Source organism: Prionailurus bengalensis, chromosome D1 (genome assembly GCF_016509475.1).
Source record: "Prionailurus bengalensis isolate Pbe53 chromosome D1, Fcat_Pben_1.1_paternal_pri, whole genome shotgun sequence".
Taxonomy (NCBI): Eukaryota; Metazoa; Chordata; class Mammalia; order Carnivora; family Felidae; genus Prionailurus; species Prionailurus bengalensis.
In genome coordinates, this window is record NC_057346.1 from 75,309,816 (window position 1) to 75,335,645 (window position 25,830).

The following is a 25,830-nucleotide window of genomic DNA, read 5'->3' on the forward strand; positions in this document are numbered from 1 at the left end:
TGAGGCCCATGCTCACCAACATCTAGAAAGTTGGAATAGGGGCGCCTGGGTGGCGCAGTCGGCTAAGCGTCCGACTTCAGCCAGGTCACGATCTCGCGGTCCGTGAGTTCGAGCCCCGCGTCGGGCTCTGGGCTGATGGCTCGGAGCCTGCAGCCTGTTTCCGATTCTGTGTCTCCCTCTCTCTCTGCCCCTCCCCCGTTCATGCTCTGTCTCTCTCTGTCCCAAAAATAAATAAAAAACGTTGAAAAAAAATTTTTAAAAAAAAGAAAAAAAAAAAAGAAAAAAAAAAGAAAGTTGGAATAGTCTTTCCTTGAACTATTCATCCTCTTTACCCTACTCTGCATTTTTGACCTAGCACTTACTGCCTTTTAACATACTATGTAATTTAATATGTCTGTTGCATTACGGTCTCCTTCCCCAACCCAATAGGATAGCAGGTCCCTGAGGGATTTTTGTTTTGTTCACTGATGTATCCCAGGTACCTAGAATATTGCCTACTACATAGTATGTATTCAGTAACTACTTGAATTAATCTGTCACATGAGCTTGTCACATGAATTGAAGGGATTTTAAGCAGGACATGATGTGATCGGAGTTGTGTTTGAGGACTGAATCTCAACTGGGGGACAGAAGGATATTTTTAAGTTCTGTCTTCCTGTCTGTTCTCACCAACCCCTGCCAAGTAAGTATTCTTAAATTGTGGTCCACAGACCATTTGCATCAGAGTAACGGGCCTGTGGTGATGGGAGTGGTGTCCAGGGATCACTTGTTTAAAATTCAAATTCCTCTTCTCAGACCCTCCAGAGTCTGACCCCCTACCTCCAGAGTCAGACCCTACCCTCAGTTTTCTGAGGAGTGAGTCTTAGAATCTGAATTTGTAACACGTTCCCCAAATGATTCTTACGTGCACATGCTACAGTTTGAGAATCATTTGCTTAAGGCCTCTTACCCCTAACGTCTGATTGTGACTTTTTCCTCAGCTACATATTGGTGTGAAAGTTTAGAAAAATAAAAAGTTTGAGAGTCAGTGTTTTATAGCTAGGCACCCCGGGTTTGAATCCTGGATATGCCAACTGTAAGTGACTTTTGCCTCTGAACAAATGACTTCCCTATATAATGCTTCTGTTTCCTCGTTTGTATCATGTGGATAACAATAGTATATACTCCCAAATGTTGTTAAGAGGATTAAATGTCTTAATAACATATAAAGCGCTCAGAATTATACTTGGCTCAATAAATGCTAATAATTTAGAAATATTTGGGAAATTGGTTAGAGGTAAGGAAATGTGCCAAATTCACCTTTCTATACTGTGTTGTGTGTTCTGGGACTAGCATTCTAAAAACTACAATTTCCTTGTCAGCTGATTTTCCATTAAGTTCTGCAGATAGGGGAGGAGGAAGGGAGAAGAGACTTAACTCCACTTTTCTTGCCAGCTGTTCCTCTCAGTGTTGTCCCTACAATGGCCTTGAACCCTGATGAAGACAGTTGGAATCCGTGTCTAGCTTTTCTCCCGCACTTCCCCAACCACCTCCATCGTCTTCCCATAGAAGCCCCAGCAGGAACCAGGCAGGGCTCTCTGCTCAGAGGTCTGACTCCTAACCCTGGGAAACCTGTCCTCGAGGGATCTAAATTAGGGCGCCCCCATCTCTTCTCTTTGTTTTCCCCAGCCCCACACTTCATGGCTGCTTCCTGCAGTTATCATCTCTCTGCTAAGTCAGGGTGCTCCTCTTTACTTTCTGAAAAAGGTTAGCACCTGCTTAATCAATTCCCTGAACACACTATTTTTCCGTGTTTCTGACTGGACTCCGACGGATATAGAATGTTAGAGATAAGCTTTTGATAATGGTCCAGGCAAGATGTAATGAAGGCCCAGATTACTGATTGAATGTGAGGGGAAGAGAAGGGAGAGTCAAAGATGACTTTGAACCCAGTGAATGAGAGGGTGACAGTGTTCTTCTGAGAAGTAAGGAAAACTGTGTGGGGAGACTAGGTGATGAGTTCGGTGGGTGGGGCCTATTGAGTTTAAGGTATTGCAGGCTATGCAGCAGAAGAGTCTAGAAGGCAGCTGTAAAGAGACCAGGGCATGAATGAGGGTCATGAGCACGGATGGATGAGGTTGTCACAGGAGAGAGGTAGAAAATTGAGATGAAAATGGAAAGGGGAGTTGCCCTCCTGAAATGGGAAGATCGGTTCTAAAAAGAGACCAAAGATGACAACCAACGCGAACAAACAAAATGTGAGGGAGAGAGAGACAGAGAGAGACAGAGAAACCTGTCCTCGAGGCATCTAAATTAGGGGACCCATCTCTTTGTCTCCCCAGCCCCACACATGGCTGCTTCCTGCATTTATCACCTCTGTGCTAAGGGCAGGAACACAGTCTTCCAGACCATGGATTTAGGGAGCTGGAGAAGAGGAGGAGGGCATGGGGAGGAGGCTGGGTATAGGAGGATAATCACGATAGCACAGTGGCATAGAATTCAAGAAGAATTCATTTCGGAGAGGGAGGAGTCACTTGTCGGGAGCTGAGGAGAGGTTGAGAAGAACAACTGAGGGAAGACGGGGTTTGTGGTCTGGAGGTTATCGGTGGGCTCGGTGGAGTAGTGGCAGCCGGCAGTGGGGTGGGCAGCAAGGAGGGCACCTGGGAGTCAGCTGCTCAGGCCGTAAGACTAAATGGAACGGAGTCTTACAGTTTGGCTTTGAAAGGAGAAGGGAGAAGGCAGGTTTGGGCTTGTTTTATTTGTCGGGACCACGGGGACATGACTATTATGCTGTGATGCCCTAACTTCATTCCTCTTTCCAAATATCTGTATAGTCACATCGGAGACAGTGCATTTGAATCATTGCCACAACTGCTACACAAAATCCTGATGATGCTCCCTGTGACTTAACAGTCTGTCTGGACACTGAACAGTGAGAAGTGGAATATCTTGGCTATAGCACATCCAGTATCATAGCTGGGAGTATTATAGTCACGGGAGTTAATGGGATAATAACCACCCCCGCCCCCGCCAATATCTCACTGGCTTAACACCACATAAGGTTTATTTCCCCCTCTTGTTACAGTCCATTTAGCTGTTCGAAGATACTCTTCCATGCAGGGACCCGAGCTCCCTCCCAGCTAGTGTTTCCACTGTTTCCTAGGGCCTCGGCGTCCACTGGACCTTCTGCATCCACAGGTGTGGAAAGAGACTGGAGACTCTCCTGGATGTCGTGGGGGCCAGGCCTTCATTGGCCAAACTCAGTCCCGTGTCCCAGTCAATGGTAGGTGAGCCTGGAAAATGTAGTAGAACAGTGCCCAGGAAGCAGAGGGGAAACACAAAGACTGCTAAGCCACAATAAGGCCCTTTCTTTGTTTTGCTTGGGTTTTTCATTTCTAAACTTCACTCCACATATAATAATCTCTTCTTTTATAGTCTAGCAGAATTTTGCATTTAGTCCAGCCTACACTCTCTCCCACTTCACTCACTCAACAAATGTTTAGTGCGTGCCTACTATTTGTCGAGCACTGTGAATACAAGCGTGTCACATTCTAAAGAGGAAGCAGATGGGAATTCAAAATTTCAAGGGAATGACAGCAGTGCTATGTCAAGTATTGGCTGTGGGAACACAGAGGTGGATTAGTTCTGCTCAGGAAGTTCAGGAAAGATTTTGCAGAGGAGACGGCATTTGACCTGTGACTCGATTATAGGAGTTTGCCAGGCTAAGAAGTTGGTTAGGTTGTGAAGACGGAGGGCGTTCCATCTTCTAGATGTTCTAGGCAAAATGAGCAGCATTAGCAAAACATGATGAGGTGGGGTACTTGGCAAATTTGGCAAGCTTCAAGTCTTGGAGTGTAGCTGGAGCTCCTCTGGAAGAGATGGCTGAAGCTAAGTTGAAGGGTAAGTCCAAGGCCAACTTGTGAAAGCCCTTGTATTGACCTACTGTTATGGGCCGAACCGTGGCTGTCCTCCTTGCCCCCACATTTGTATGTTGAAGTCGTAACCCCCACAACCTCAATACATTATTGTATTTGGAGATGGGGTCTTAACAAAGGTAATTCAGTTAAAATGGGGCTTTTCGGGGTCTCTAATCCAACATGACCAGTGTCCTTATAAGAAGAGGAAGACATTAGGACACAGACATGCACAGAGAGAGGGCCATGTGATGACGGAGAAGGCGGCCACTTACCAGCCAGGAGAGAGGCCTCCGAAACTAACTCTGCTGACCCCTTAATCTCAGACTACCAGCCACCGGAAGTGTGAAAATGTAATTTCCATTGTTTGAGCCACTGGTCCATGGTTCTTTGTTACGGAAGCCCTAGCCGACTAATACATATACCAAAGGGTAGGAATGGAGGGGGTGTACTCTAGAGACATAGAGAAGTCAGAATCCAGGAGGCCTGGGGAGTGAGGCAAGGGAGGGGGAGGGGGAGGGCAAAGCCAAGGAAGACAAGATTCTAGCTCCGTCTCCAGGGCGGCTGGCTGGGTGGTGGGGCTAGTAACCGTGAGTTGTGGTAGAGGAGCAGGTCATCCTGTCCGGTGCTCATTTTCACATGTTGTGTGTCTTACCCCTCTGTCAGCCTGGAGGTCTCTAGCGTAGGGGACTTCCTAGCCAAGGCCAAGGTGCTATATTGCTCTTAAAGCCTGTGCAGGTTAAAGGGGACTTGATGTAGTTAATTCAGTTTATCCCTGGTGTTATTATTAATCGTTGGACTGACGTCGATGGGATCTCACACACCTCTGGCCAGAAGCTGACAGATGAAAAATAAATCGCCCTGTGCTCCCTTCCCCCGAGAATGTAAAATGTGCAATAGTTCCACCCTCGGGTCATTTTGGTGGAACTCGGTGGCCGAATCACCCCCCGCAAGGGTCTCTGGACAAATAAAACATCTACATTTTCTCTTTGAAAGTGGGATGGGGCACAACCTCTGCCAGCCCTTGTTTTTCTCTCTGGGCCCTTCTGTTAATGCCAAGCAAATAGAGAAAATGATGAGATGTAATTGCATCCGAAGCATCAAAAAGCCAGTAAATAAATAATGAAGTCAGTGCGGGGCTTTGTCCATGACGGTGCGTAAGCAACCCTGAACACGTGCTCTTTTTAACGGAAGCCTTCTTGGGACTTGGTGTGTAGAAAAACCATGGTTTAGTCTAGCTTTTCCTTTGCTTTCATTTCCTCCAAATAATTCAGAATTGCACGGTGGTGGGAGAAACGCGGTGGTTGTTAGAAGCGGAGGCCCGAGGAAATACGCACACTCAGGCCGCTGAGAACATGCTGAGGAAGCACAGGGATATTTTTAATTGGCTGCATTTCATTGGTGAGGCTGGCGATTTGACGTAGGAGAGATTTTAAGAAAATTGCTAAGCCCTAGGGAATTGTCCCAGAATCAAAGAAAATCATCCTGCTGTTGTTTGTAACACGGAAGCAAACTCCACATTTTGTTGCCATTTCTGGGTTTTTCACAAAATGGGCGAAATTGCAAAGCCCCTGATAGGACAAAAGGACCGACTCTTCAGCAGTTTTATTAGTTTTGATTTTCCTTCCAGAATTTGCTCTCATGTTGTCTTGCTTCCTCTGGAACCCCGTTTCCTTCTCTGTCGGTAACGAGAAAGAAGCTCAGTGGACAGATTCTGGAAGCCTGCTTTCCTTTGCCTCTTGTTCCTCCTCCTCACGCCTTCCCCAGTTGGGATCAAGATTCATTACATCGTTTGCAGCGCGTTTTTAGAAACACCTCTCTATTTTTTGAAAATCTCCCTCCATTCGAAAGAAAAGATCCAGAGACACGCCAGGTGCCGCTAAAACATTTATTTATTGCCTCCCCCGCCCTGGGTGTCAGAAATAACAACGCATTTGTTACAGGCTAAACTTGTAATACTTTTCTTCCGAAGGTGTCTTCTAACTTTGGGTAAAGCCTACGATCGCTTCTGAAGAGAAATACTGCCCGATCCCCAGCGAGAGGATGTTCGGGGGAGGGTTGCCGCCTGGCAGGATCACGTGGCAAATGCTGGAGGCCCACGGAAGTATGTCACACTCTTCACTCTTTCTTCTCCACTTGATGTGTTAGGCCTCCAAACCCAATACCCGTAGGGCCAAAATTTTTGGCATAGCAAACTGAACGAGAGGGAGGAAAGGGGAGAGAGAACGGGTTGGTTAGACCGTGTTTGCACTTCCTTGCTCCTAGGCACAGTCCTTTCATCTGTGAGAGATGTCCTTGTGATCACTGTATTCATAAGTTCACTTTTAAGCATATCGAGCTGCATTTATTTTAGATCTGATCGAAATTGTTCATACTTTGGGGCACTTGGGTCTAAGTGTTCACAGACGTTTTCTCACCTGAGTCAACACGATCGGGGCCATGATTGCCTGCCCAGGCTCATCCCCTCCTGCCTTTGCCTCCCTCCCGATACTGCAGGCACACGGAACCACTCGTGGACCCTGGAATGCCCCCACCAAAACCCACATTCATCCTTCAAGACCCACAGGGGGCTTGTCTTCTAAGAAGCCTTCCCTAACACCCCAAGCTGGTCACTTGCCTGTTTATGTGCTACTACCGGAGTTTTTTTTCACTTGGTGATGCAATTATGCTATTATTTGTCTACGCGTTCATCTCTCTGCTGGCCGTGGCAACATTTTAGCGTTTTGGGGCCTGTGAATGCGGAGGACCCTCTGTGTCCTCCACTGGCGGGAGGAGGCACCCCCTCTTGGATAGGGCGTTCGTTTGCATTCTGTCTCACCGAGGGGGCAAAGTTTGGGCACCTTGCAGTCCTGATTAGTAATGTCCTCCCTCTTGCCTTCTCCCGTTGCTCCCCTCCATTCCAACACAGACACCTGGAGACCTTGAGACACCATCATCACGTGAAAGGGTGGGAGGACCCCACTGAGAAACGATAGGCCTAGGGGAGGCTCCGAGGTGGAGAACACATTGCCTTGGCCCTGATTCATCCCTTCCTTTTCATAGCATCAGAGAAGAGCTAACCCCTACTGCCTTTCCACAAGACAAAGGGATCGTGGAGGCATCTGGGAGCAGAACTGTGAGGACCAGAAGGAAAATTAGTTGTCAGTTCTGTCCCTGCGATCACTAGGTGATAATGCAGTGTTAGAAACAAATGTTGGGAAGGAAGGAGGGAGAGAGGCAAGACGTGAGGGAGGGAGGAGGGAAGGAGAGAGAAGGGAGGAAAGAGAGGAGGGAAGGAAGGAAGGAAATAGATATGTGTCGATAAACTAAGGAGAGGTCAAACTCTCTGAACTAATAAACTATTCATTTAATCTCATAAACTAAACAGAGTTCATCCTTCCCCAGTCGCCCCTAACCACCATTCAGGTAGACAGAGGGTATTTGGATTTTCAGAAGGGAATGTGATACTGTTTATCCAGGCCCGTGGCCTCTTCTGAGTCAGGACACTGTTTTCTCCTCGTCCTCTCTGTCCCCAGGCGCCCAGCTGCCCTGGACCACTGAGTATCTTCAAGCATCCGGTCCCCCCACATGCTCCAACGGAGAGGACCAGAGCTGGGTCGGGGGGGGGGGGAGATTTCTTCCCCTTAGGTGGCTTTGCTCCCCATCCTGAGAGCCCAGACTCTGCTCAGGCTGAGCAGCCATGCCTCCTGGCAGACATGAGCCTCTTGGCTGGACACAGCTTACCCTCCAAGGACCCTCCTTGGGAAAACATCTTCAGAGAGTCCCCAGAAGCGCTCACCTTTGCAGTAAAGTTCCCCATCTTTGTCAGTGACGTTCGTGGACTCTAGACTCTTCCCACAGATGGCGCAGCGAAAACAGGTCTTGTGCCAAGGCTGAGGGGCGCAGGAGAGCAGGAGAGTCACATTAGCGGGGTGGGCTGGGCAGCATATTCTGTGTCCATGTTAAATCCCCTGACCAGCAGCGTATAAGGGAGTGCCACTGTCTAAACCGTTCGCGTATGTAGTAGGCCCCAGACCAGTTTTCCCGGGGATTTGGAGAAAATGAGATGCTATGGAATTGGCCAGCAAGTCTCAGAACCCCTAAAAATAAATTTACCAGAACTATTACCGTATGTATTCCTTCAGAACAGACTAGAAAAGGGCTTCCCCCTTCTAGAAGATCGAGGAATAAAGTGGGGGCCGTGGGTAACATTTACATTGAATATAAAGTTAAAGAAGACGTGAAGAAATGAGGCGATTAGCCAGGTAATTCAATTTTGCTTGAACTCTGTGTCTTTCTGCCAGAAGAGAGTTGCGTGGCTTGGATCATTGGAAGACGGCCTTCTTCTGCACACCTGTACGTCCACCAGGCATGGCCTAGGCGTTCTCCATCTTCAAGTGGCCAGTCTTGGGGGTGGAGAATGCCCTCATATTCGACGTCAGACCCTCCCCATGGCCCTTCTTTCCACCCACCCCGCTCCGCTTTAGTATAAACAGTTTTGGGTTTTTTTCCCTTCCGTCGGGCCCCAACCCTTTGGTGAATACCCTGAAACCGGAACTTGCAGAGCAAGTGTGCATAACGGTCTCGGACATTGGATGACTCCTCTGATTGCCAAGACGCTTGTGAGTAAGGATGTTCCTTGCTGCTATCAGGTGTCTGCACTATCCGCTGGTGGTGATGCCAGTGGCAGATGGAATGACACAGTGGTGATGGCCTCACAGGGCTCATAGCTTTCTGGAAGCATTGTGGACTCTGCAGGGTAAGGGGCTTGTGCGCTTTGTATCTCCAGCACTTCCAGCCGGATGCCTGTCACCTAGTGGGCTTAGGCCTGTTGCATCGAATTTCACCAGCTCTAGATTTCCAGGGCTCTGCAGAGTGACACTCACAGCCAGGAAAGCGGGTGAGGGCGGGTGGCTCCTAACGCGGCTCCTGGGAGCAAAGGAGAACGAAGGGCCTGGCTCCCACCCGCTCACAGTTCCTACTTTCCTCTCTTAGCCCTCCCGCCCCGTGTGGTGCAGATGAGCAAGCCCCACTTGGCTCACATGGCCGTCCTTACCTTGCCACCTCCCATCACCTTCTCAGCAGCATAGACCGACTTGCCGCATCGAGGGCACTTCTCAGACTCTCCGAACTTCGCAGTGAACTTGGAAGGGTTGCTGGTGGTGGCTGAGCGTGCCGGCTTTGGAGACCTGGTCGACACAGACAAATGGATGAAACCCATAGAGCTTGTTGGAAAAGAGTACTTTAAGCGAGTTACTAAACTTGTCTGTGCCTCAGACTCCTCATCTGGGAAATGGGGCTCATCATGGTGCCTTCCTCAGGGTAGCCGAAACGGTTTAATGAGGGGACCTGAGTAAAGCACTTAGAAGTGTGTGTGTCTCCTGGCATTTACTGAGGACTAACAAACCTAGTTATTTTTAAAAAAATTTTTTTAACGTTTATTTATTTTTGAGACAGCATGAATGGGGGAGGGTCAGAGAGAGAGGGAGACACAGAATGTGAAACAGGCTCCAGGCTCTGAGCTGTCAGCACAGAGCCCGATGCGGGGCTCGAACTCACAGACCGCGAGATCATGACCTGAGCCGAAGTCGGATGCTTAACCAACTGAGCCACCCAGGCGCCCAAACAAACCTAGTTCTAATGGGCTTAAATCTTTCCTTTCTGTGGTGAAACACTTAGCTAGTGTTCCATGTGTGTTCGCTTGTGTTGTTGTGTTATTATTGCTGCTAGCGTTTACATTTTTCTATACCGTCTTGGAGCCTACTGGTCTGCTTCATGGAGTGAGTTGTGGAAACATTCTAGAGCAAGATGGGATCTTGACAATTGATAGCAAACAAACCATGGTCCAATAAACTGATGCACTCCCTGTCACAGGTCAGGTTGCCATCCTGCACCCAAAGGTCACCTGTTCCCGGGTGAGCATCGTCCAAGATGGAAGCACAGTAAACCACCCCTTGCTTCTGTATCTGTTGGCACTTCCTTGTGCGTTTATCACTGGTGTCTCGCCATAACCTCTAGGTTAGGCAGGGCTAGTCGGAAGAGAGCGAGGGCATGAGGGGCAACTGCCCAAGGTTAGGCAGCTCATAATCAGAGCTGGGATGAAACCCAGGTGTGCGGATTCTTGTTTCTCTCGGTGCAGTGTTACAACCAAGCCCTAGCGGAGGAGAGTGAGCTTTGGGCAATGTGTGGCAGGGAATGCGGTTGGTGTCCTCTTGCCTCATTAAATGGTGTCCAGTTGGGATTAAGTGATCAGAAACATGTAAGTGACGACTCCTACATTCCTACATTTTCCCAGGCTCTACCACGGGCTATATAAGGGGCCAGATGACTCTTCAGATGGTCTAACTGCTGCTTTCTGGGGGAGGCCTCCATGGGCCACTGCCTCAGTGGGGCTAGGCCTTTCTGTCTAGTCCCACTGCAGAGCTGAGTCCGGATACCAGCTGGCCAGACCCCAGCTGCCCGCGGGTGGCTGTCAGTCTGTACTCAGTTCCAGGGAGGAACTCAGCGCGAGCAGCAAGACAGTCGAACAGCCTGGTAGATGGAGGTTGTGCAGGGTGATATCCCAGCTTCCTCTGATAGTGTTGAGGGGGAAACCTCAGCGCTGCATTGTCAACAGGCAACTAGGGAGACCCACAGAACAGTCATAATTGATTGTTTACTCCTGAGGCACAGAGCCCTCCCTGCAGACCCACCCGCCCTGTGATGTGGGTATTAGTCATCTTACAACCCTAAGGGAAGAACTGAGTGACAAGGACGCAGAGAATGGCCATTGCTTCCCTGCCATATTTATGTGATTTACACAGAAACGCTCCAAGGGGAAGAAAAGGGACTCCGTGCAGTTTAGCAAAGGTCAAACAATGGAACATCTGTACTTTCTGGGTTTTCTCTTGACGTGCAGACCAAGAGCCATGGTGTAAAAGTAATTGCCCTTTAGAAAGGCAGATAATTTGAAGAGCGTCTTGGGAGAGATGATACATTGTTAAAACTTGGTCAGAGTATTCTTATTGTCAGCCAGTCAACAATAGAGTCCATTCTCCCACTTCCAGAAAATGTTGCTATGGGAACAAAATGAACTGTCCTGATAGCTAGGGCTCTACTGGGCTGGGAGAAGCGGTGGTGACTCACTGTTGGAACTGGAGGCCCAGATGCTCGCCCGTGTCCGTGCTGAGGCAGCCCGCGCCTTGTCCGTACCCGATCCCCTTGGGGCCATATCTGCGCCCGTAGCAGATCTTACAGTAGATCTCCGACTCATGAGCTGCGACTGTGGTGCTGTCGAGAGCCTTCCTGCAGGCCACTGCGGAGGAAGGGACAGTCAGGGGGTTGGGGCCGAGGCTCTTCCCCCTTTCCCCGAAGCCCTAATGCCATGCTCAGGGCCAAGAGCCCCAGCAAGAGGGGCCCTCTGGCCGAAAGCACAACTTTGATCCCTGAGCGGAGCACCTTGAGCCATGGGTTCCAAAGCAGCCCTGATTTCACAGGTGAGGAAACTGGGGAACAGAGAAGGGACATAATGTGTTCAGTGGAACCCAGCTAGAAAGAAGGGGAGGCCAGGATCGGAACCAGGTGTGTGGTCTTGGGCTAGTTAAGAATATTGTTCCCGAATCCGAACAACCTGAATTCCCGAGTGTCTAACCTCACGTGACATCAGGGAAGCGCGTGTGTATGCTTGTGGGGTGAGGAGGGGATAAGGCACTGAGGCAGGGGATGAATTTATTTCTTTTTCTTGGTAATACCAGAATCGGGACCGAGCGGTTTCTGTACTTACCGTGGCCTTTGAAGAGCACTCTGATATTCAAGGAGACAACTACCACTGAGGCTACTTTTGATCCAGGTCTGGAAGCAGGAGGCGGTGTAGAGGTAGACCTGTCTCACAGACCCTGAGGCTTTAACTGGGGGAAATCCCCAGTCACTGTATATTACCTAATATAAAGTGTCCCCCGGAACGTGAAGTATACAAGGCAAGCCCCCATTTTTCCCAAAAAGAAGATAGATACATTACAATAAGTGAGTGTGGGTTTTTGTTTTTGTTTTTTTTTTTTGCCAATTTGAAAAAAGAAAAAAACTTTTAAGGATGTAAACGAAAGTGTTAACTACCTACTTATAATATTTAATTTAATAATAGAGATCAAAAATGTATTGATTTGGAGAGGTGACTTTTTTCTCACCTCACACAAACTCAGGGACAAAAAATTTCACCGTCAGCACCTCCCTATCACCAGGGTTTTCCTCAGGCAGCGACTCTGCTCTCCAAGACTTACCACTTCTGTGTGCATCTTTGAGGTCTGGTGGTACCTGAGTAGGAGGCTGTCCCCTGGAATTTGTATCTCAACCAGGAGTTCCTATTAGCATAGCATTTGGGCGGCTTTAAAAAAATATGTAGGATCTCCCCCACTTGATAACTTGCTGTGTTGCTCTGTAGAGGTTGATCCTGAAAGGTTGTTTATGGTGGTTCTCACTGCTTATAACAGTGAGGTCGTAGCCCCAAGAAAAATAAGACATGCACATTCAATTTATTGGCCTCCTCATTTTTGTTTTTGTTCAAGTGACCTCTGTAAGCAATCGACCATCGAATGAAGTTGTTTCAGAGTAATATGCTTTCCTCAAATAGTATTTTACTTAAAAACATCATATAATTGAATATGAGAGTGGGGGAAGACAAGGTTGTAGATGAGGGGTTGGTGGTTGTGTGGATGGGAAAAGAAGCGTATGGAAATACATTAAACAAGTCAACGTTGTGTGTGTTAAAAACTCTCTTTAAAAAAAAAAAAAGTTGAGAGACTGTCCTATAGTGTAAGATACTTTATGAGGCTTTGAACACAGGGCAAATCCTTTTTGTGAGGAATAATTTTTGGAGAAAAATACCTTCTATTTGGGCATATAACATACACACACGTCTCCACCCTTCTTGTTGCTATCAGCTTCTAGCCTCCAGGAAAACGTCTCAAACATTCATTGATGTTCTAGACTCTGAGTTCCTTGAGGGCAACACTTTAATTTTTACTATCCTCAGAACATGGTATGGGGCCTAGCCTGAAGTGAGTCCTCATTAAACATTTGTTGAATGAATGAATGGATGAGTAAGTGAATGCAGGCACGCAGGCACGGGTCAATGATGGTCAGTGACTTGTCCACGATTAGACAGCAGTTAAGTTGCAGAGCCATGACTGGCCTCAGGTCCTCTCACCCCTGCTCCATTTCTTATCCCCATCCCTCTAGGGCTGTGTTACTCCCCGTCATGCCTGGGCCCTTTCTGTCGCCACTCCCTGGCTTCTGACCAGCTTGCACACCCAGGCAGAGCCGAGCTGTGTTGGCCACTGCTGCGGCCACTCACCACCGTGTATGTTATGTGTTCTGAGTGCAAAACGCACACCGATTTCAAACACTTAGTACACACAAAAAAGAATGTAAAGTATCCCATTAACAATTTATGTATTGATTACATGTAGAAATACGATTTTTAGGCACATTAGTTTAAATGAAATGTTTTAAAATTAATTTCACTTCTTTATACCTTTCTAGAAATATGCCTACTAGAAAAGCTATATTTATATCTGTGGCTTACGTTATATTTCTTTTGGACAGCCCTGATAAGGAGGATTAAGATTTGTCTAGGAGTTTGGAGAACACTGGCCAGGGGACAAGCTAAGGTAGGCTCTGTCTTTTTGAAGCCTATTTACAACAACTACAGGTTGGCCTGTAGACAAGCAAGTTCGGGGATGGAAATCTAGAAAAGCGTGCTCCTCTGCGGGACCCTTCTGTCCACTCCTACGGAAACGTGTACTGCTCGGACCCTCAGCCCACCCATGAGTTCAAAGGGTTAAAAGGGACACACCAGCAAATGCTCAAATCCCTTCTACCGTGGCTCCATTGAACAGGGTATCTGCCTGCTACCTAAGGACAACAAGACACCCCGACCATGGAAAGCTTCCCTCCCACGTCCTGTTCTCACTCAGACATTGAAGTCGATCAGAGGAGAATAGAGGCCTGATCCAGGACCCCGGTTTCCATCTTGTGACAGCCTGTGTGGTGGGTACTGTCATCTCCATTTTATGGATGGGGGAATTGAGGCTCGCAAAGGTGAAATCACTTGCCCAAGGTCACGCAGTTAGTCCACGGCAGAGCCCAAACTGAAACCCTAGTCATTTTTAGTCTAATTCTAGTATCTTTCCATTATTCCCAATGCCTGCTCTTTTTAAAAGCACTGGCTTTTTTTTTTTTTTTTTTTTGAGCAAAAGCCAGAAGGCTATGGAAGGAACTCTTGAACAATGACTTCTAGATGATTGTAAGAATGATGATGAATCTGATGGATATGTATGATGACTTAAAAATAATTACCCATCACTAGAGCCCAAAGCTTATTAGTAAGTCCACCAACCCAATCACTCAGAGCCATGCTTCTCCCTGCTCTTCGATGACAATTCTGTTTGCCATGGAAGGTGAGAGATAATGGAAACTCTGGCAGCAGATAAAACATTACTATTTTCGGCAGCTTAAGGATGAAGTGCCTTCATGCTTTAACAGATGGAGCCCGATCCTTGAAGTTCCATTTGAAACAGTTCGGGGCAGTGTGACACCTTGTGGCCACTGGGCTAAATCATGGGGTGGTGTGGGGGAACATGTGGGGAGGGAGTCTGCCAAATGTCTAGCAAAACTAGCCCTTAAGCCAGACCTACTGGAGGGAGGCAAGGAAGGTAAGCGGGTCAAAAGAGACTGTTCTCCTAGAACTGGACTGGCCAGTGGAAACTCTAGAATGATGTCATGTTGAAGGGACTGGACTGGGGGTCTGAAGGTATGGGTTCTACTCCTGGTTCCGCTGTGGGTTCTTGTGACCCAGGCTTAGAGATGAGAAATGATGTGTCCAAAGTCACGGGTCAGGCAAAGCCAGACTCCCAGAGGGACCCCAGGGTTTGTATTCCCCCAGCTGTGACACTGTGCATCTGTGTCCAGCAGGTGATGCTAAAGGTTCCCTTTGTGACACTACTGGTGTCCATGCCCCAAACTCTTCCTGTTTGGACTATTACAGAATGGGCAGATGTTGTCCCTCACCTGACACAGGTTCTTTCTTAGGAAAGACCAGTCGCAGCTGGCTTCAGTAATACTGGCCAGTGGGAACAACACAGAGCCAATGCATCCGGGCTCCAGATAAGCGATGGCTTCCTTTCTTTGCCAAGTCACACTTTGCAAATGTTGCCACTGGGTCAAGGTTCTTGCCACAATGGCAGCAGTAGGCCAGCTTGTTCTGACTTTGGCAAGAACTGGGCAAGTTGTTGGCGAGAGGGTCCTCAGGAGAACACAACACCATCCCTTTAGGTGGGGCCCCAGGGTGATATTTCTATAAGTTCCCAGGGGATGCTGTTGCTGCTGGTCCCGGGACCAGACCCTGAGGACCACCTTTATGCAGCATCTGTGGCTAAATGTGAGCTTTGAAATGCCCTCCGGATGCTGAGGGGCCCCCATGGTGTTCACCCAACTCACTGCAGTGGAAGCAGGTCTTGTGGAAACTCCTTCCGTTGCACTGGATTTCTTCCGCGTGGTAGACCGTCTTTTCGCAGGCACCACATTTCGCTCCTCCGCCCCAGTTCGGCATCTCGAAGACCTTCTGACCAAGGTCAAGTCTAACAGGATCTAAAACAAATACCCTAAATGTTGGCAAACTCAGGAGTGAACGAGTGCCCCGTAGTACCGTGTTCTCAAGGCCAGGATCCAGCTCCGGTGTGTTTGGTGGTTCATTCATCCATTCATTCATCCATCCACACATTCATTCAGCAAATAGTCACTTGTGTGCATATCACTGAATAAGCTCAGACACTCAGATGGCCCTGAGCAAGTCACTTTACTGCTTTAAGACTCAGTTTCCTCTTCTGTTAAATTTCAGTTAGCACCTGCCCCTAGGGTTCTTGGAAGGGATAGATGAGCTAATTTTACGTACATAAGATTATAGACAAATATTAAGTATAATTATTTCATCTAAGGTTTTAAATACGATTCCATCAGTCGTGGGAATAATCTATGAAAATGGTGTTATCTTCTTATTTAGCTCAGTGCTTCTCGAATCACGTCAGCTTTTGCTACTGTGCGGATGCTGGTTTGGTAGATGTGGGAGAAGCAGGCAGTTCTGTATTTCTTTTTTTTTTAATTTTTTTTAATTTTTTTTTTATTTTTGGGACAGAGAGAGACAGAGCATGAACGGGGGAGGGGCAGAGAGAGAGGGAGACACAGAATCGGAAACAGGCTCCAGGCTCTGAGCCATCAGCCCAGAGCCCGACGCGGGGCTCGAACTCACGGACCCCGCGAGATCGTGACCTGGCTGAAGTCGGACGCTTAACCGACTGCGCCACCCAGGCGCCCCCAGTTCTGTATTTCTAATAGTCTCCAGGCAGTGCCGATGCTATCAGTAGGGACCATGCCTTGGGCAGCAAAAGCCTTAGCTAATCTTTTTTTTTTTTTTTTTAAGTTTTTAAAACAACTTTAATGTTCATTTATTTTTGAGAGAGAGAGAGAGAGAGAGAGCACAAGCAAGGGAGGGGCAGAGAGAGAGGGAGACACAGAGTCTGAAGCAGGCTCCAGGCTCTGAGCTGTCTGCACAGAGCCCCACGCGGGGCTTGAACCCATGAACTGTGAGATCATGACCTGGGCTGAATTCAGTGGCTTAACCGACTGAGCCACCCAGGCGCCCCAAGCCATAGCCAGTCTCGCCGATAAAAATCCATGATCTATAAAATGTCCCATTCAGATTTATCCCTCCTATCTCTTAGACCCAAGCAGTAAGCTATGGTGGCCCTATACTAGCTCAGTGGTCTGGAAACCTGCCTTCTGCTTTCAGGGCTAGCACACCTGGCCATGTGCAGGGAGACGAATTGCACGGCTTCTCTTACATCTGCCTTCCCACCTATACTATAGAGAGAGTCACTCTTTCCCCTCGCTGCCTCGCAGTGTTGTTTGGAGACCCGAATGACACGATGTGCAGGAAGGCGGATGGCAGAACTCACAGTGCCAGGTGTGATCACAGGAGCCAAGCGATGATGCTGCTGCTGCGTGTCCTCCCACACCCTTCCAGGATGTTCTGCCGCAAACAGTGGCTGAGAGTCCCAGCCCCGGGCCATCATTGTCTCCTCCCTATGGCATTTGTGTAAGAAATACCGGACAAGTAGCGGCATCAAAAAACAACTTTCCCTTTCTTTCTGTGTCTGTGTGTAAGTATGAATCCAGTTTTCAGCTTCCCCAGAGCAGAACTGAAGTCAGCCATCAGTAGTGAAATTTCTGAGATCCGGCCAGCTCCAGGGGGCCAAATTTTCGCTGAGATCCTTTGGTTTCTAAGAAGACTGGTATGCCATCTTGTCATTGACACCAAGCACTATCAGCCCATTCTGAGTGGCTGCTTCTGACCTTCTCTTTCCCTTCTGGGAAGCCAGTCACCTTCTTATAATAGTTGGCGATTAACACTAAGTTCTCCTGGGTCAACTGGTCTGGACTGTGCCTTCCAGCCTCATAACAAAGACAGGTTTTGCTAAGAAACAGAAGGTAAATAGCAAACAGACCACTGAACCTGATACCAGGACCAAAGGGAACATCTCTACCTAATTGTCCCTGTAAACAGCTTTCCCACTTAAAAAATAGCGTGAGGTTAGCCAGGAACACCCAATCCTTCCTCTCATAGAAGCAGGCTGTTCTTTTTATTCAGTAAATTTAGAAAATGCACTTAAAACATTTTTTTTAAAGGAAACATAGGGGCACCTAGATGGCTCAGTCGTCTGAGGGTCCGACTCTTGGTTTTGGCTCAGATCATGATCCCAGGGGCATGGGATTGAGCCCTGCATCGGGCTCGACGTTGAGCATGAAGACTGCTTAAGATTCTCTCTCTCTTCCCCTCTCCCCAGCTCGTGCTTTCTCTAAATATAAAAAAAAAAAATTTTTTTTTAAAAAATTTTTTTTTTTCAACGTTTTATTTTATTTTTGGGACAGAGAGAGACAGAGCATGAACGGGGGAGGGGCAGAGAGAGAGGGAGACACAGAATCGGAAACAGGCTCCAGGCTCTGAGCCATCAGCCCAGAGCCCGACGCGGGGCTCGAACTCACAGACCGCGAGATCGTGACCTGGCTGAAGTCGGACGCTTAACCGACTGCGCCAGCCAGGCGCCCCCAAAAAAAAATTTTTTTAAGGAAACATTTAGTGCTTCTATTTCTGTATTTCAGGTTGTTTAGTATAGAGGAAGGAATAATGCATCTTGAAATGAAAGGCTTGGGATCAAGTCTGCATTCATTCACTCATGCATTTACTACCTACCTACCTGTCATGTGTCAAGCACTGTATTAGGTACTTGGCAGGGGATCAAGGGGAGGAAAACTTATAAGAACGAGTAATTTGTGTTGCCTGTAATGAGAAGTCCACATTCTAGTGAGGAAGAGAAGCAGGAACCAGATACTGGGTACCAGAGAAAAGTCTTACAAGAGTACCATGCAAACTCAAAGGAGAGTATGGCTACCCACATTTAGACTAGGGATGAAACCAGTGAGTTGCTGGAGGATCACAGATGTCACATCCAAATGGGTGAATAAGAGTTCTCCAGAGAGCAAAAAGGGAGAAGGACATTTCAGGCAGAGTAAAGAATACACAGGGCATGTCTTAATATCCCCTGAAAGAACCCAAAATTGTTTATTTTTTACTTTTTTTAAATGTTTAGGTCTCTAGAGTTGGAATAGATTTTTAAGAGTGACCAACCTCCTCATTTACAAACAAGGTAAGACAAAAGAAGGAAAACGTTTGGGAGATTTTCTTAGGCAATTTCTTTTTCTAAGATCCATCCTTCTGTGACTAAAGATGATACATTCTCTGGGAAAGAGTAGAATCACATAATTTTGATCATGTTCATTTTGATCCTGGGTTGTAACATAATATAAAATAGAAGAGAAATGTCATATATATCCAGGAATAAGACAGTGACACTTGCGAAATTAATGAGATGGAAATTTTCAATGAAAACAACCCTAGGTCACATTTCTTATTTCAGATCTTTGGTGGAGATCTAATTGGCGTGTCTTGCGAGTTAATGGTAGACAGAGATGCCCCCTGGGAAGATGTGTGCCTATGCACTCGGCAGTTGCCTCCACATGATTCTTCTCAAAGTGAGGATAAGATTACAGATAATACCTTCTTCACAAGGTAATGGATCCTAGCACAGGTTATTTCTTAAGTGATCATAAATATCTGACGTATGTATATTAGGACTTGAAACCCAGAATAGAAATCCGTAGGCGTTTTATTAAACAGGTGCCGAGTTCCATTTTTAAAATTGGAAATGTAGCTACGAAGGCTAAACACAGAAGACGTCTCTGATTTCTTCTTCCAATGCTCCAAGGCCAAAAGGCAGAGCATGTTGTAAAGCATCCTGAATTGGAAGACACAGGTTCTAATCTTGACCTTGTCACGTTGAACTTGAGTGAAATATGATGGAATTTAAAGCAGTATTGAGGAGCTATTCTAAGGCAAGTCCTTGTCTTCCCCCCTCCCCCCTTTATTTCAGGTTATTCAAGTAGCACGCATCTGCTAATTAAGTCACTGTGATTTGAAAGCACATTTAAGTCCTGGCTCAAGTACATAACCTTTTCGGCCTCCGGCATTGCTTTGGAATTCCTGTGTCTCAACACTCCTCTAGCCAGTCCCAGAATGTGAGTTTATGCTGGCAAGATACCAAGGGATGGGCCATTTGTTTATCAGCGTTGCCTGGCACAGGCAAGGGTCATTGAAGGTAGGATGCCAAATATAGGTTCGCCCGTCACTCAGCCCCATTTGCCACCTGGGTCACAGTCTCCATCACATCACCTGGCATTACTCCCCGGGCCAGTCCTGGAGATGGCCATGTTGTCACTGATGAAGTCGAGGGTCACAATTGAAATGGGGGACAGTCTGGGGTTTCTGAAGAGGATAGAGAATGTGAGCTTTGCTACATTGGTTAGGCGGAGGGTGAACTCCAGACTTTTGGATACCCAGTTCCCAGTGAGAGACTACCTGTGTCGATTTCTTCACGAATAATGCTGTGGAAACAGTTATACTGGGAACGTGCGATAGTGGGTACTGGGAAAAGCATCGGATCAGATGCAAGAAGCCAGAGTTCTAGTTCCGCCTTGCCTCTTCAGAGCTGTGTGATCTGGGAAAACCAGTGAAGCTCTCTGAACTTCGGTATCCTCTCTCTAAAACGGGCATAATGTCCCATCTGTTCCACTCTTGCTGGGAGGATTGTGGCAGTTGAGGTACATCGTATCACTTTGTAAGCTGTGGAGTATTATAAAATGTGCGAACTAATTAGATCTGCAATAACTCTAGATTGTCACATATCAATCTGACCCTTCAGAAGAATAACCATGCTGTGTATTTGGGCACCTCCTTCCTACTCCAACACTCACTGTTTGGTGCTTATCAAGCTTATCAACTATGGAGCTGAAAGGTGACACCTTAGGGCAAAAATGGGTGGGGGAGGCAAAATGGACACTCAGTGACTCAGTTTCTTCTTTGTAGGCGTCCCTTAAAGACTGTGGGAGGGAATCTTAGGCCACGACTTTGAGCAGACTGTTAGTGACGATGCCATTTTCAGCTCAGTGTTGGTTCATGTGGTCATCCTATTAGATGCCTGATTCTCCATGGTGAGTCAAATTGTCTACACTGGCTGAGGCCAAGATTTTGTATCATAGGAGCGTATGTCCGGAATGTAAGGGATAATCATTACCAACATAATAATGTTATTATTGAAGCTAAAGTGTGTGAAGTCCCTTTGGCCCGGCTCTGTGGTGTGTATCATTCCGTGCCCATAGCCACCCTTCAAGGCAGGCACTATTAAAAAAGGTACCTTTTGTAACTTTGGGCGAAATGGAATCTTAGGGAAATTACATTACTCAAGGTCACATGGCTACATTGGAATTTAGGGCTCTGACTCCAAAGCTGTGTTCTTATATTAACATTAGCTACTCTTTATTGTTTACTCTGTGTCGGTTGCTTTATACGTACTATCTTTAGAACAGCCGCCCCACAGAGCAAATGGTTTTATGTCCACTTTGCAGATGAGGAAACTGAGACTCAGAGAACTGGAGTGACTTGTCTGGGATCACACAGCTAGTAAGTGGCAGAGCTGTGATTCAAACCCGAGTGAAGCTGGTTCTATATCCCAGGTCTCTGCCTATAACACGCTAGAGAGGGGACAAGGGTCTCCATTAACCAAACTTCCCAGTTGATGGGAACTGGGATCTGTTTGACCCCATTGTCTCCCCATGGGACAGAGAGTACTCATGGGTGGAAATAGCAGGGAGCCTGAATTTAGCAGGGAGCCTGAATTTAATTCAGTAAATAAAAGCCTCTCTGAGAGTCACTGCTATTCAGACACAAAAAGAGCTCCTTTGGAGCTCGAGAGTTCCCTCTCACTATTGACTTTAGCTCAGCTGGGGATGGTTGTTCACATGGCTGCGATGTTGTGAAGTCCCTTCAAGGACCCTTCAAGCCCTGAGACAGGTAGAGGGATCTGAACAGTGACTGGAGCCTCACCTTGCAGAAAGCTTGCCCAGTGGCATCTGCTCTCAAACACTGCCTCTTCTCTACTCTTCTAATCCAGGGAGGAGAGGTGATGTAGCATGGTGGAAGACCACGAGCTTTGGAAAGAACCAGCCAGGGTTCAAAAAACCCTCTGTGTTGGACCTTGGGCAGAATGCTCAAAATCGCGAGCCCAGTGTTCTCGCGCGTGTAAAGACAGACGAGAAGGGTTGTCTTCAAAGGTTTCCAGGTTAGATAAGATCACCATGATAGCTAAGGTACTGGGTATACAAATGCGTAATACATGGCAGGTGTCTAATAAGTTTAGCTGCTCTCCTTATTGCCACTGTTATTATTTTATCTTTAGCTTCTAAGTCCCATTGTCTTAAGACAAGCAGATCTTTCCTTGCTTCTTCCCCGTGGCCCCTTTGGCTCAGACTGTGAACCAGCTCTATTTCTCAGCCTTTGGACTATGCTGCACCCAGGAGCAGATGCAGCCAGGCCAGGGAGAGAGCTCCCTGGGGGGAGCAGGGGGCCTGGTGCCAGAGATGACATGTCAGGCAGAGTCCTAAGCCTGTGCCCCAGGACAGCTGCTTCCTCACTTTGGCAGCCCTGGTGCCTAACACCAGCTGACCTCACTGGCGATGTGGACAAGGAAGCAGCAAGCCCAAGCGGAGTCCCTGGGGCCCAGGGAAACCATGCCCTTGAACTCACCCGTGTAGGATACTCAAGGTCAGTGGCTTCCTCCCAGGCTTCGGAACAGAGAAATGAAGTCCCCTACCCGGAGGCCCTTTCACCAAGCCTGGGAAGCCTAGGTTGCTTATTCCCAGCACAGAAATAACCCCGAGCGTTGGCTCTCATCCCTTCAAAACTTACGGTAGACACACTTGCCCGTTAAACTGCGGCCGGAACACCGGGGTTACGTTATACCTTTCCTGAAATTCTCTCTGAAGTGTGGCCGAATTTTACTTTCAGAAACTGACTCTGTTCCATTTTGGCCTTTATAACGTGTTCGTAAAGACCGTGTTGCACCCTGGTTTATATCCTGGCCCTGCCACGTTCTAGCCACATGACCCTGAGCCACATGACTTTGCTTCTTTGAACTTTCTTCCATTTCTTCCTCTGAAGAATGACTTCTCACAGGACTTTTGTAACAGTCAAATAAGTGAATATTGATCCACGCCTGCACCGGGCAGCAACCAACCAACAGACGCATGCTCGAGCCTTTCCCACGATGAGGTCTATACCCCGCGGCCCTCACAATCATTGTGTCCCCTCCCACTTTTCTTCACTGTGCTAACTGCGGCTTTTCACATCTGAAGCCATCACATTTCTCCTTGGCCGTGAAGCCCAACCCTGGCTACAGTATTCCCAGACATCTGAGCAGTGCGCTTATAATTGGAAGCCCGCCTGCCTCAGGAGTTGTGTTTCCTGTGTATTAGATTCCCTGTCTGTGTCCTTCCTCCTATAAAGCAAACTAATCATCATCTAACTCCTGGGCACCTTGTTATCCACTCTGACCTCTGGACTTTTATCATCACACTTGTACTTAGCAGGAAATCCTCCTGCAGCCTGCCGGGTTTGGCCCTGTGTCTTTTCTCAAAGGTCCCGCATATTTGGACCGTTTTATTCAGCTTTACAAAGTACTTCCTATACTTTATATCATTTGATTCTAACAAATCCCTTTGGGATAGGTGGCCTTAGCTTAATTTTATTGCTCGGAAAATGGAAACTCAGAGAAGTTAAAGTGATGTCCAGAGCTGGCTTTTGAACGGTCTCAATGACAGATGCCGTTTTCTCCTATTTCCTTGTTCAGATTCCCAGGATTTCTGAGTTTGTGTTCTCCCAGGGTTCTGTCTCTCCCGCTTTCAAGAGAATGATGACTATTTGCCTGCCGAGTGACGCTGCTCACTCTTTCCTTCTCTTTCTCTCTGTATCTGTCTCTGTTTCTCGATCTGTCCCCTGCCCCTACCCCCTGGTCTCCCTCCCGTATCTCTAATGGATGGCTCGTGTGCCTGAGCTGTGGAGCACCTGTCTGCCTGGCCAGCAAGAGCACCAGACCCTGGGGCTAAATTGCACTCTGTGCCAACAGCCGGGCTCATTTTAATGACTGACTTGTTCAGAAAGGAACCAAAGCCAAGCCAGAAGACTCCCTTACATTTTCCGGGTCATAAAACCATCTTACACACTTTGTGATGAGTTGGATGTACCCAGCATTGACATTTCGGTCCCAAAAGTAAACTGAGGAGACAGGCTCTCCCTATTTCCCCATCCTCCCCTGCATCAGTGCTGCCTCTTCCCCCAACCCCAGCCTCGACACACAAGACGGTCAATACAAGCTCATTGAGTTGCTTTGAATTGTACCGCAGAAAGACAGAGTTCCTCAGACCTGTCACCCATCTCCTCCTTCTCGGAGATGTCACTGCCCCAGCTCAGGGATGGGAACAGAAATTAAGAGTGGCAACTTTGATCTTTGGACAGCATCTCCACTCAGACCATTGCTTAAAACCACTTCCCATTCTCGGGGCACTTGGGTGGCACAGTTGGTTAAACGTCTGACTTCCGTTCAGGTCATGATCTCGCGGTTTGTGAGTTCGAGCCCCACGTCGGGCTCTGTGCTGACAGCTCAGGGCCTGGAGCCTGCTTCGGATTCTGTGTCTCCCTCTCTCTCTGCCCCTCCCCCCGCTCACGCTCTGTCTCTGTCTCTCTCTCAAAAATGAATAAACTTAAAAAAAAAAAACAACACTTCTCATTCTCTGTCACACTCATGCCTGTCATTCAAATCCTTAACTGAAACCTGGAGGAAACACTGGGAATCACCCCTCACCCTCCGCGGGGAACATCCTCCTATTCAACAGAGCTTTTGATGGGTTTCTAAGTGTAGCAATGTCTTTTTTGGGGTCCTGTTTTGATTAATTTTAAATTATTAGATGCAAACCTGTTGCCGAACATCCTTGGGACATGAAATCTATTTTAAACCAGCAAACTTCATTGAGCATTTCCCACGTGTGGGGCAGGGTATGGTGAACTATAGAGATCTCAGTCATTTGCCCGCACCTTCTGAATAGCACAGTTCCTCGTGTTCTGAGCATTGGAAGGCTGGCTTCTGCTGTATTGTATCTATAACAACCACTTTGCAACTGTGCAGCACTTTACAGTTAGAAAAATATCACCACGTCCACTCTGAGGCTCACAGAGGAGACCAGGGCCCTGAGGTCAGGAAGTTTTCCACAGTCACACATCCAGTCATTATGTCATAGTTCCAGGACTGGGTTCGTGTCTTTTGACTAAGACGATAGGAGGCATTCCACCGTGAAAATAGTTTTATGCCAAATATAGTCCCTTACTCATTTCTCTGTGAGGCTCCCTTGAACCCCCAAATACTAATCCCACTTTTAGAAATTTTTTTAACCCACTGCTGGGTCCACACCAGAATCGCGCATAGCTTGAGCCTCCTACACAGAAGCAGAGTGGACACTGGTCACTGGGACATGAAACGCACTCATACTCTATGGACCCTTCATAGTCCCAACCAGCCACCAAGCCAGGCCACCCCCAGCCCAAATGTCTGCTTTGCTCCACGTACCTGCCTGCGTGGTCTCTGTCGGCTCAACTGAGTAAGGGGGGCTCTCGTCCTCTTTAAATACGTGGAGGCCGTCCCTAGCATTGGCCTGCAGAGGGAAGGGCGGGAGGGAGGCCGAGGGGAGAGGGTGAATGAGACATGAGTAACACAACTGCTATCAGAGGCTGAAAATAGCCTGTGACCAAAGCCCCGAGTTTTGTTCCCCCCACACCAGCTGTGAGGCCCTCAGAGAACAATATTGCACAGGTTCTGTTTTAATTGCCAATTGCCTGTGGCACTAAAGGATCGATCTGCGGAGCGTAGATTTCTGATCAAGTGGTTGGAACAGAAATAGGAGCAAAGAAGGATTTTATATCTAAAATCATTTTTCCAAGCTCCTACTCCCCTGTCCTTCCTGGAAATCAATGCAAGGTACCTGCAAATGAATCATGAGCCATATCTGGGAGCCCTCTGGAACTCTGAGACACAGGTCACGACACTCGTGAAGAGAACTCACAGCTAAAAATAAGAGTGATGGGTGCATGAAATGATACTTAGATAATCTCTACAAAGAAGCTTGGGGGCGGGGGGAAAGGTCAGCTAATCACCAGGGTTCTGGCACTCCATGGCTCGCCATCCTATGAAGAAAAGTTTTCTCTCAATAGTTTTGAATTACTGTGTTCATCATCTTTTTCTACTTAAGAATTTAATATGGCAGCATGTCATATTTACGACAAATCTTGATAAGCCTCTACGAAACCACATTTTCTTTGGAGGCCTAGTTTCTCTTTGCCTAATATGTACATATTTTTGGCTTTGATCAAGCATCAAGGACACATATGAATTATAGAATTTGATAGGTGACAAGAAGTTCAGAGATTTAA

At 47.5% G+C, this 25,830-nt stretch overlaps 1 protein-coding gene across 1 annotated transcript; it reads right to left on the reverse strand.

Annotated features, from left to right (window-relative positions):
* Nucleotides 1-5,767: 5,767 nt before the first annotated feature.
* CSRP3 (cysteine and glycine rich protein 3) lies at nt 5,768-25,071 on the reverse strand. The gene is made up of 6 exons (XM_043580786.1): nt 24,971-25,071; nt 15,345-15,494; nt 10,998-11,166; nt 8,929-9,061; nt 7,672-7,765; nt 5,768-6,088 (listed from the first exon to the last, which is right to left on the reverse strand). The coding sequence occupies exons 2-6, from the start codon at nt 15,454-15,456 to the stop codon at nt 6,012-6,014; spliced, it is 585 nt and encodes a 194-aa protein (XP_043436721.1). The 5' UTR covers nt 15,457-15,494; nt 24,971-25,071; the 3' UTR covers nt 5,768-6,011.
* Between the last annotated feature and the right edge of the window lie 759 nt (nt 25,072-25,830).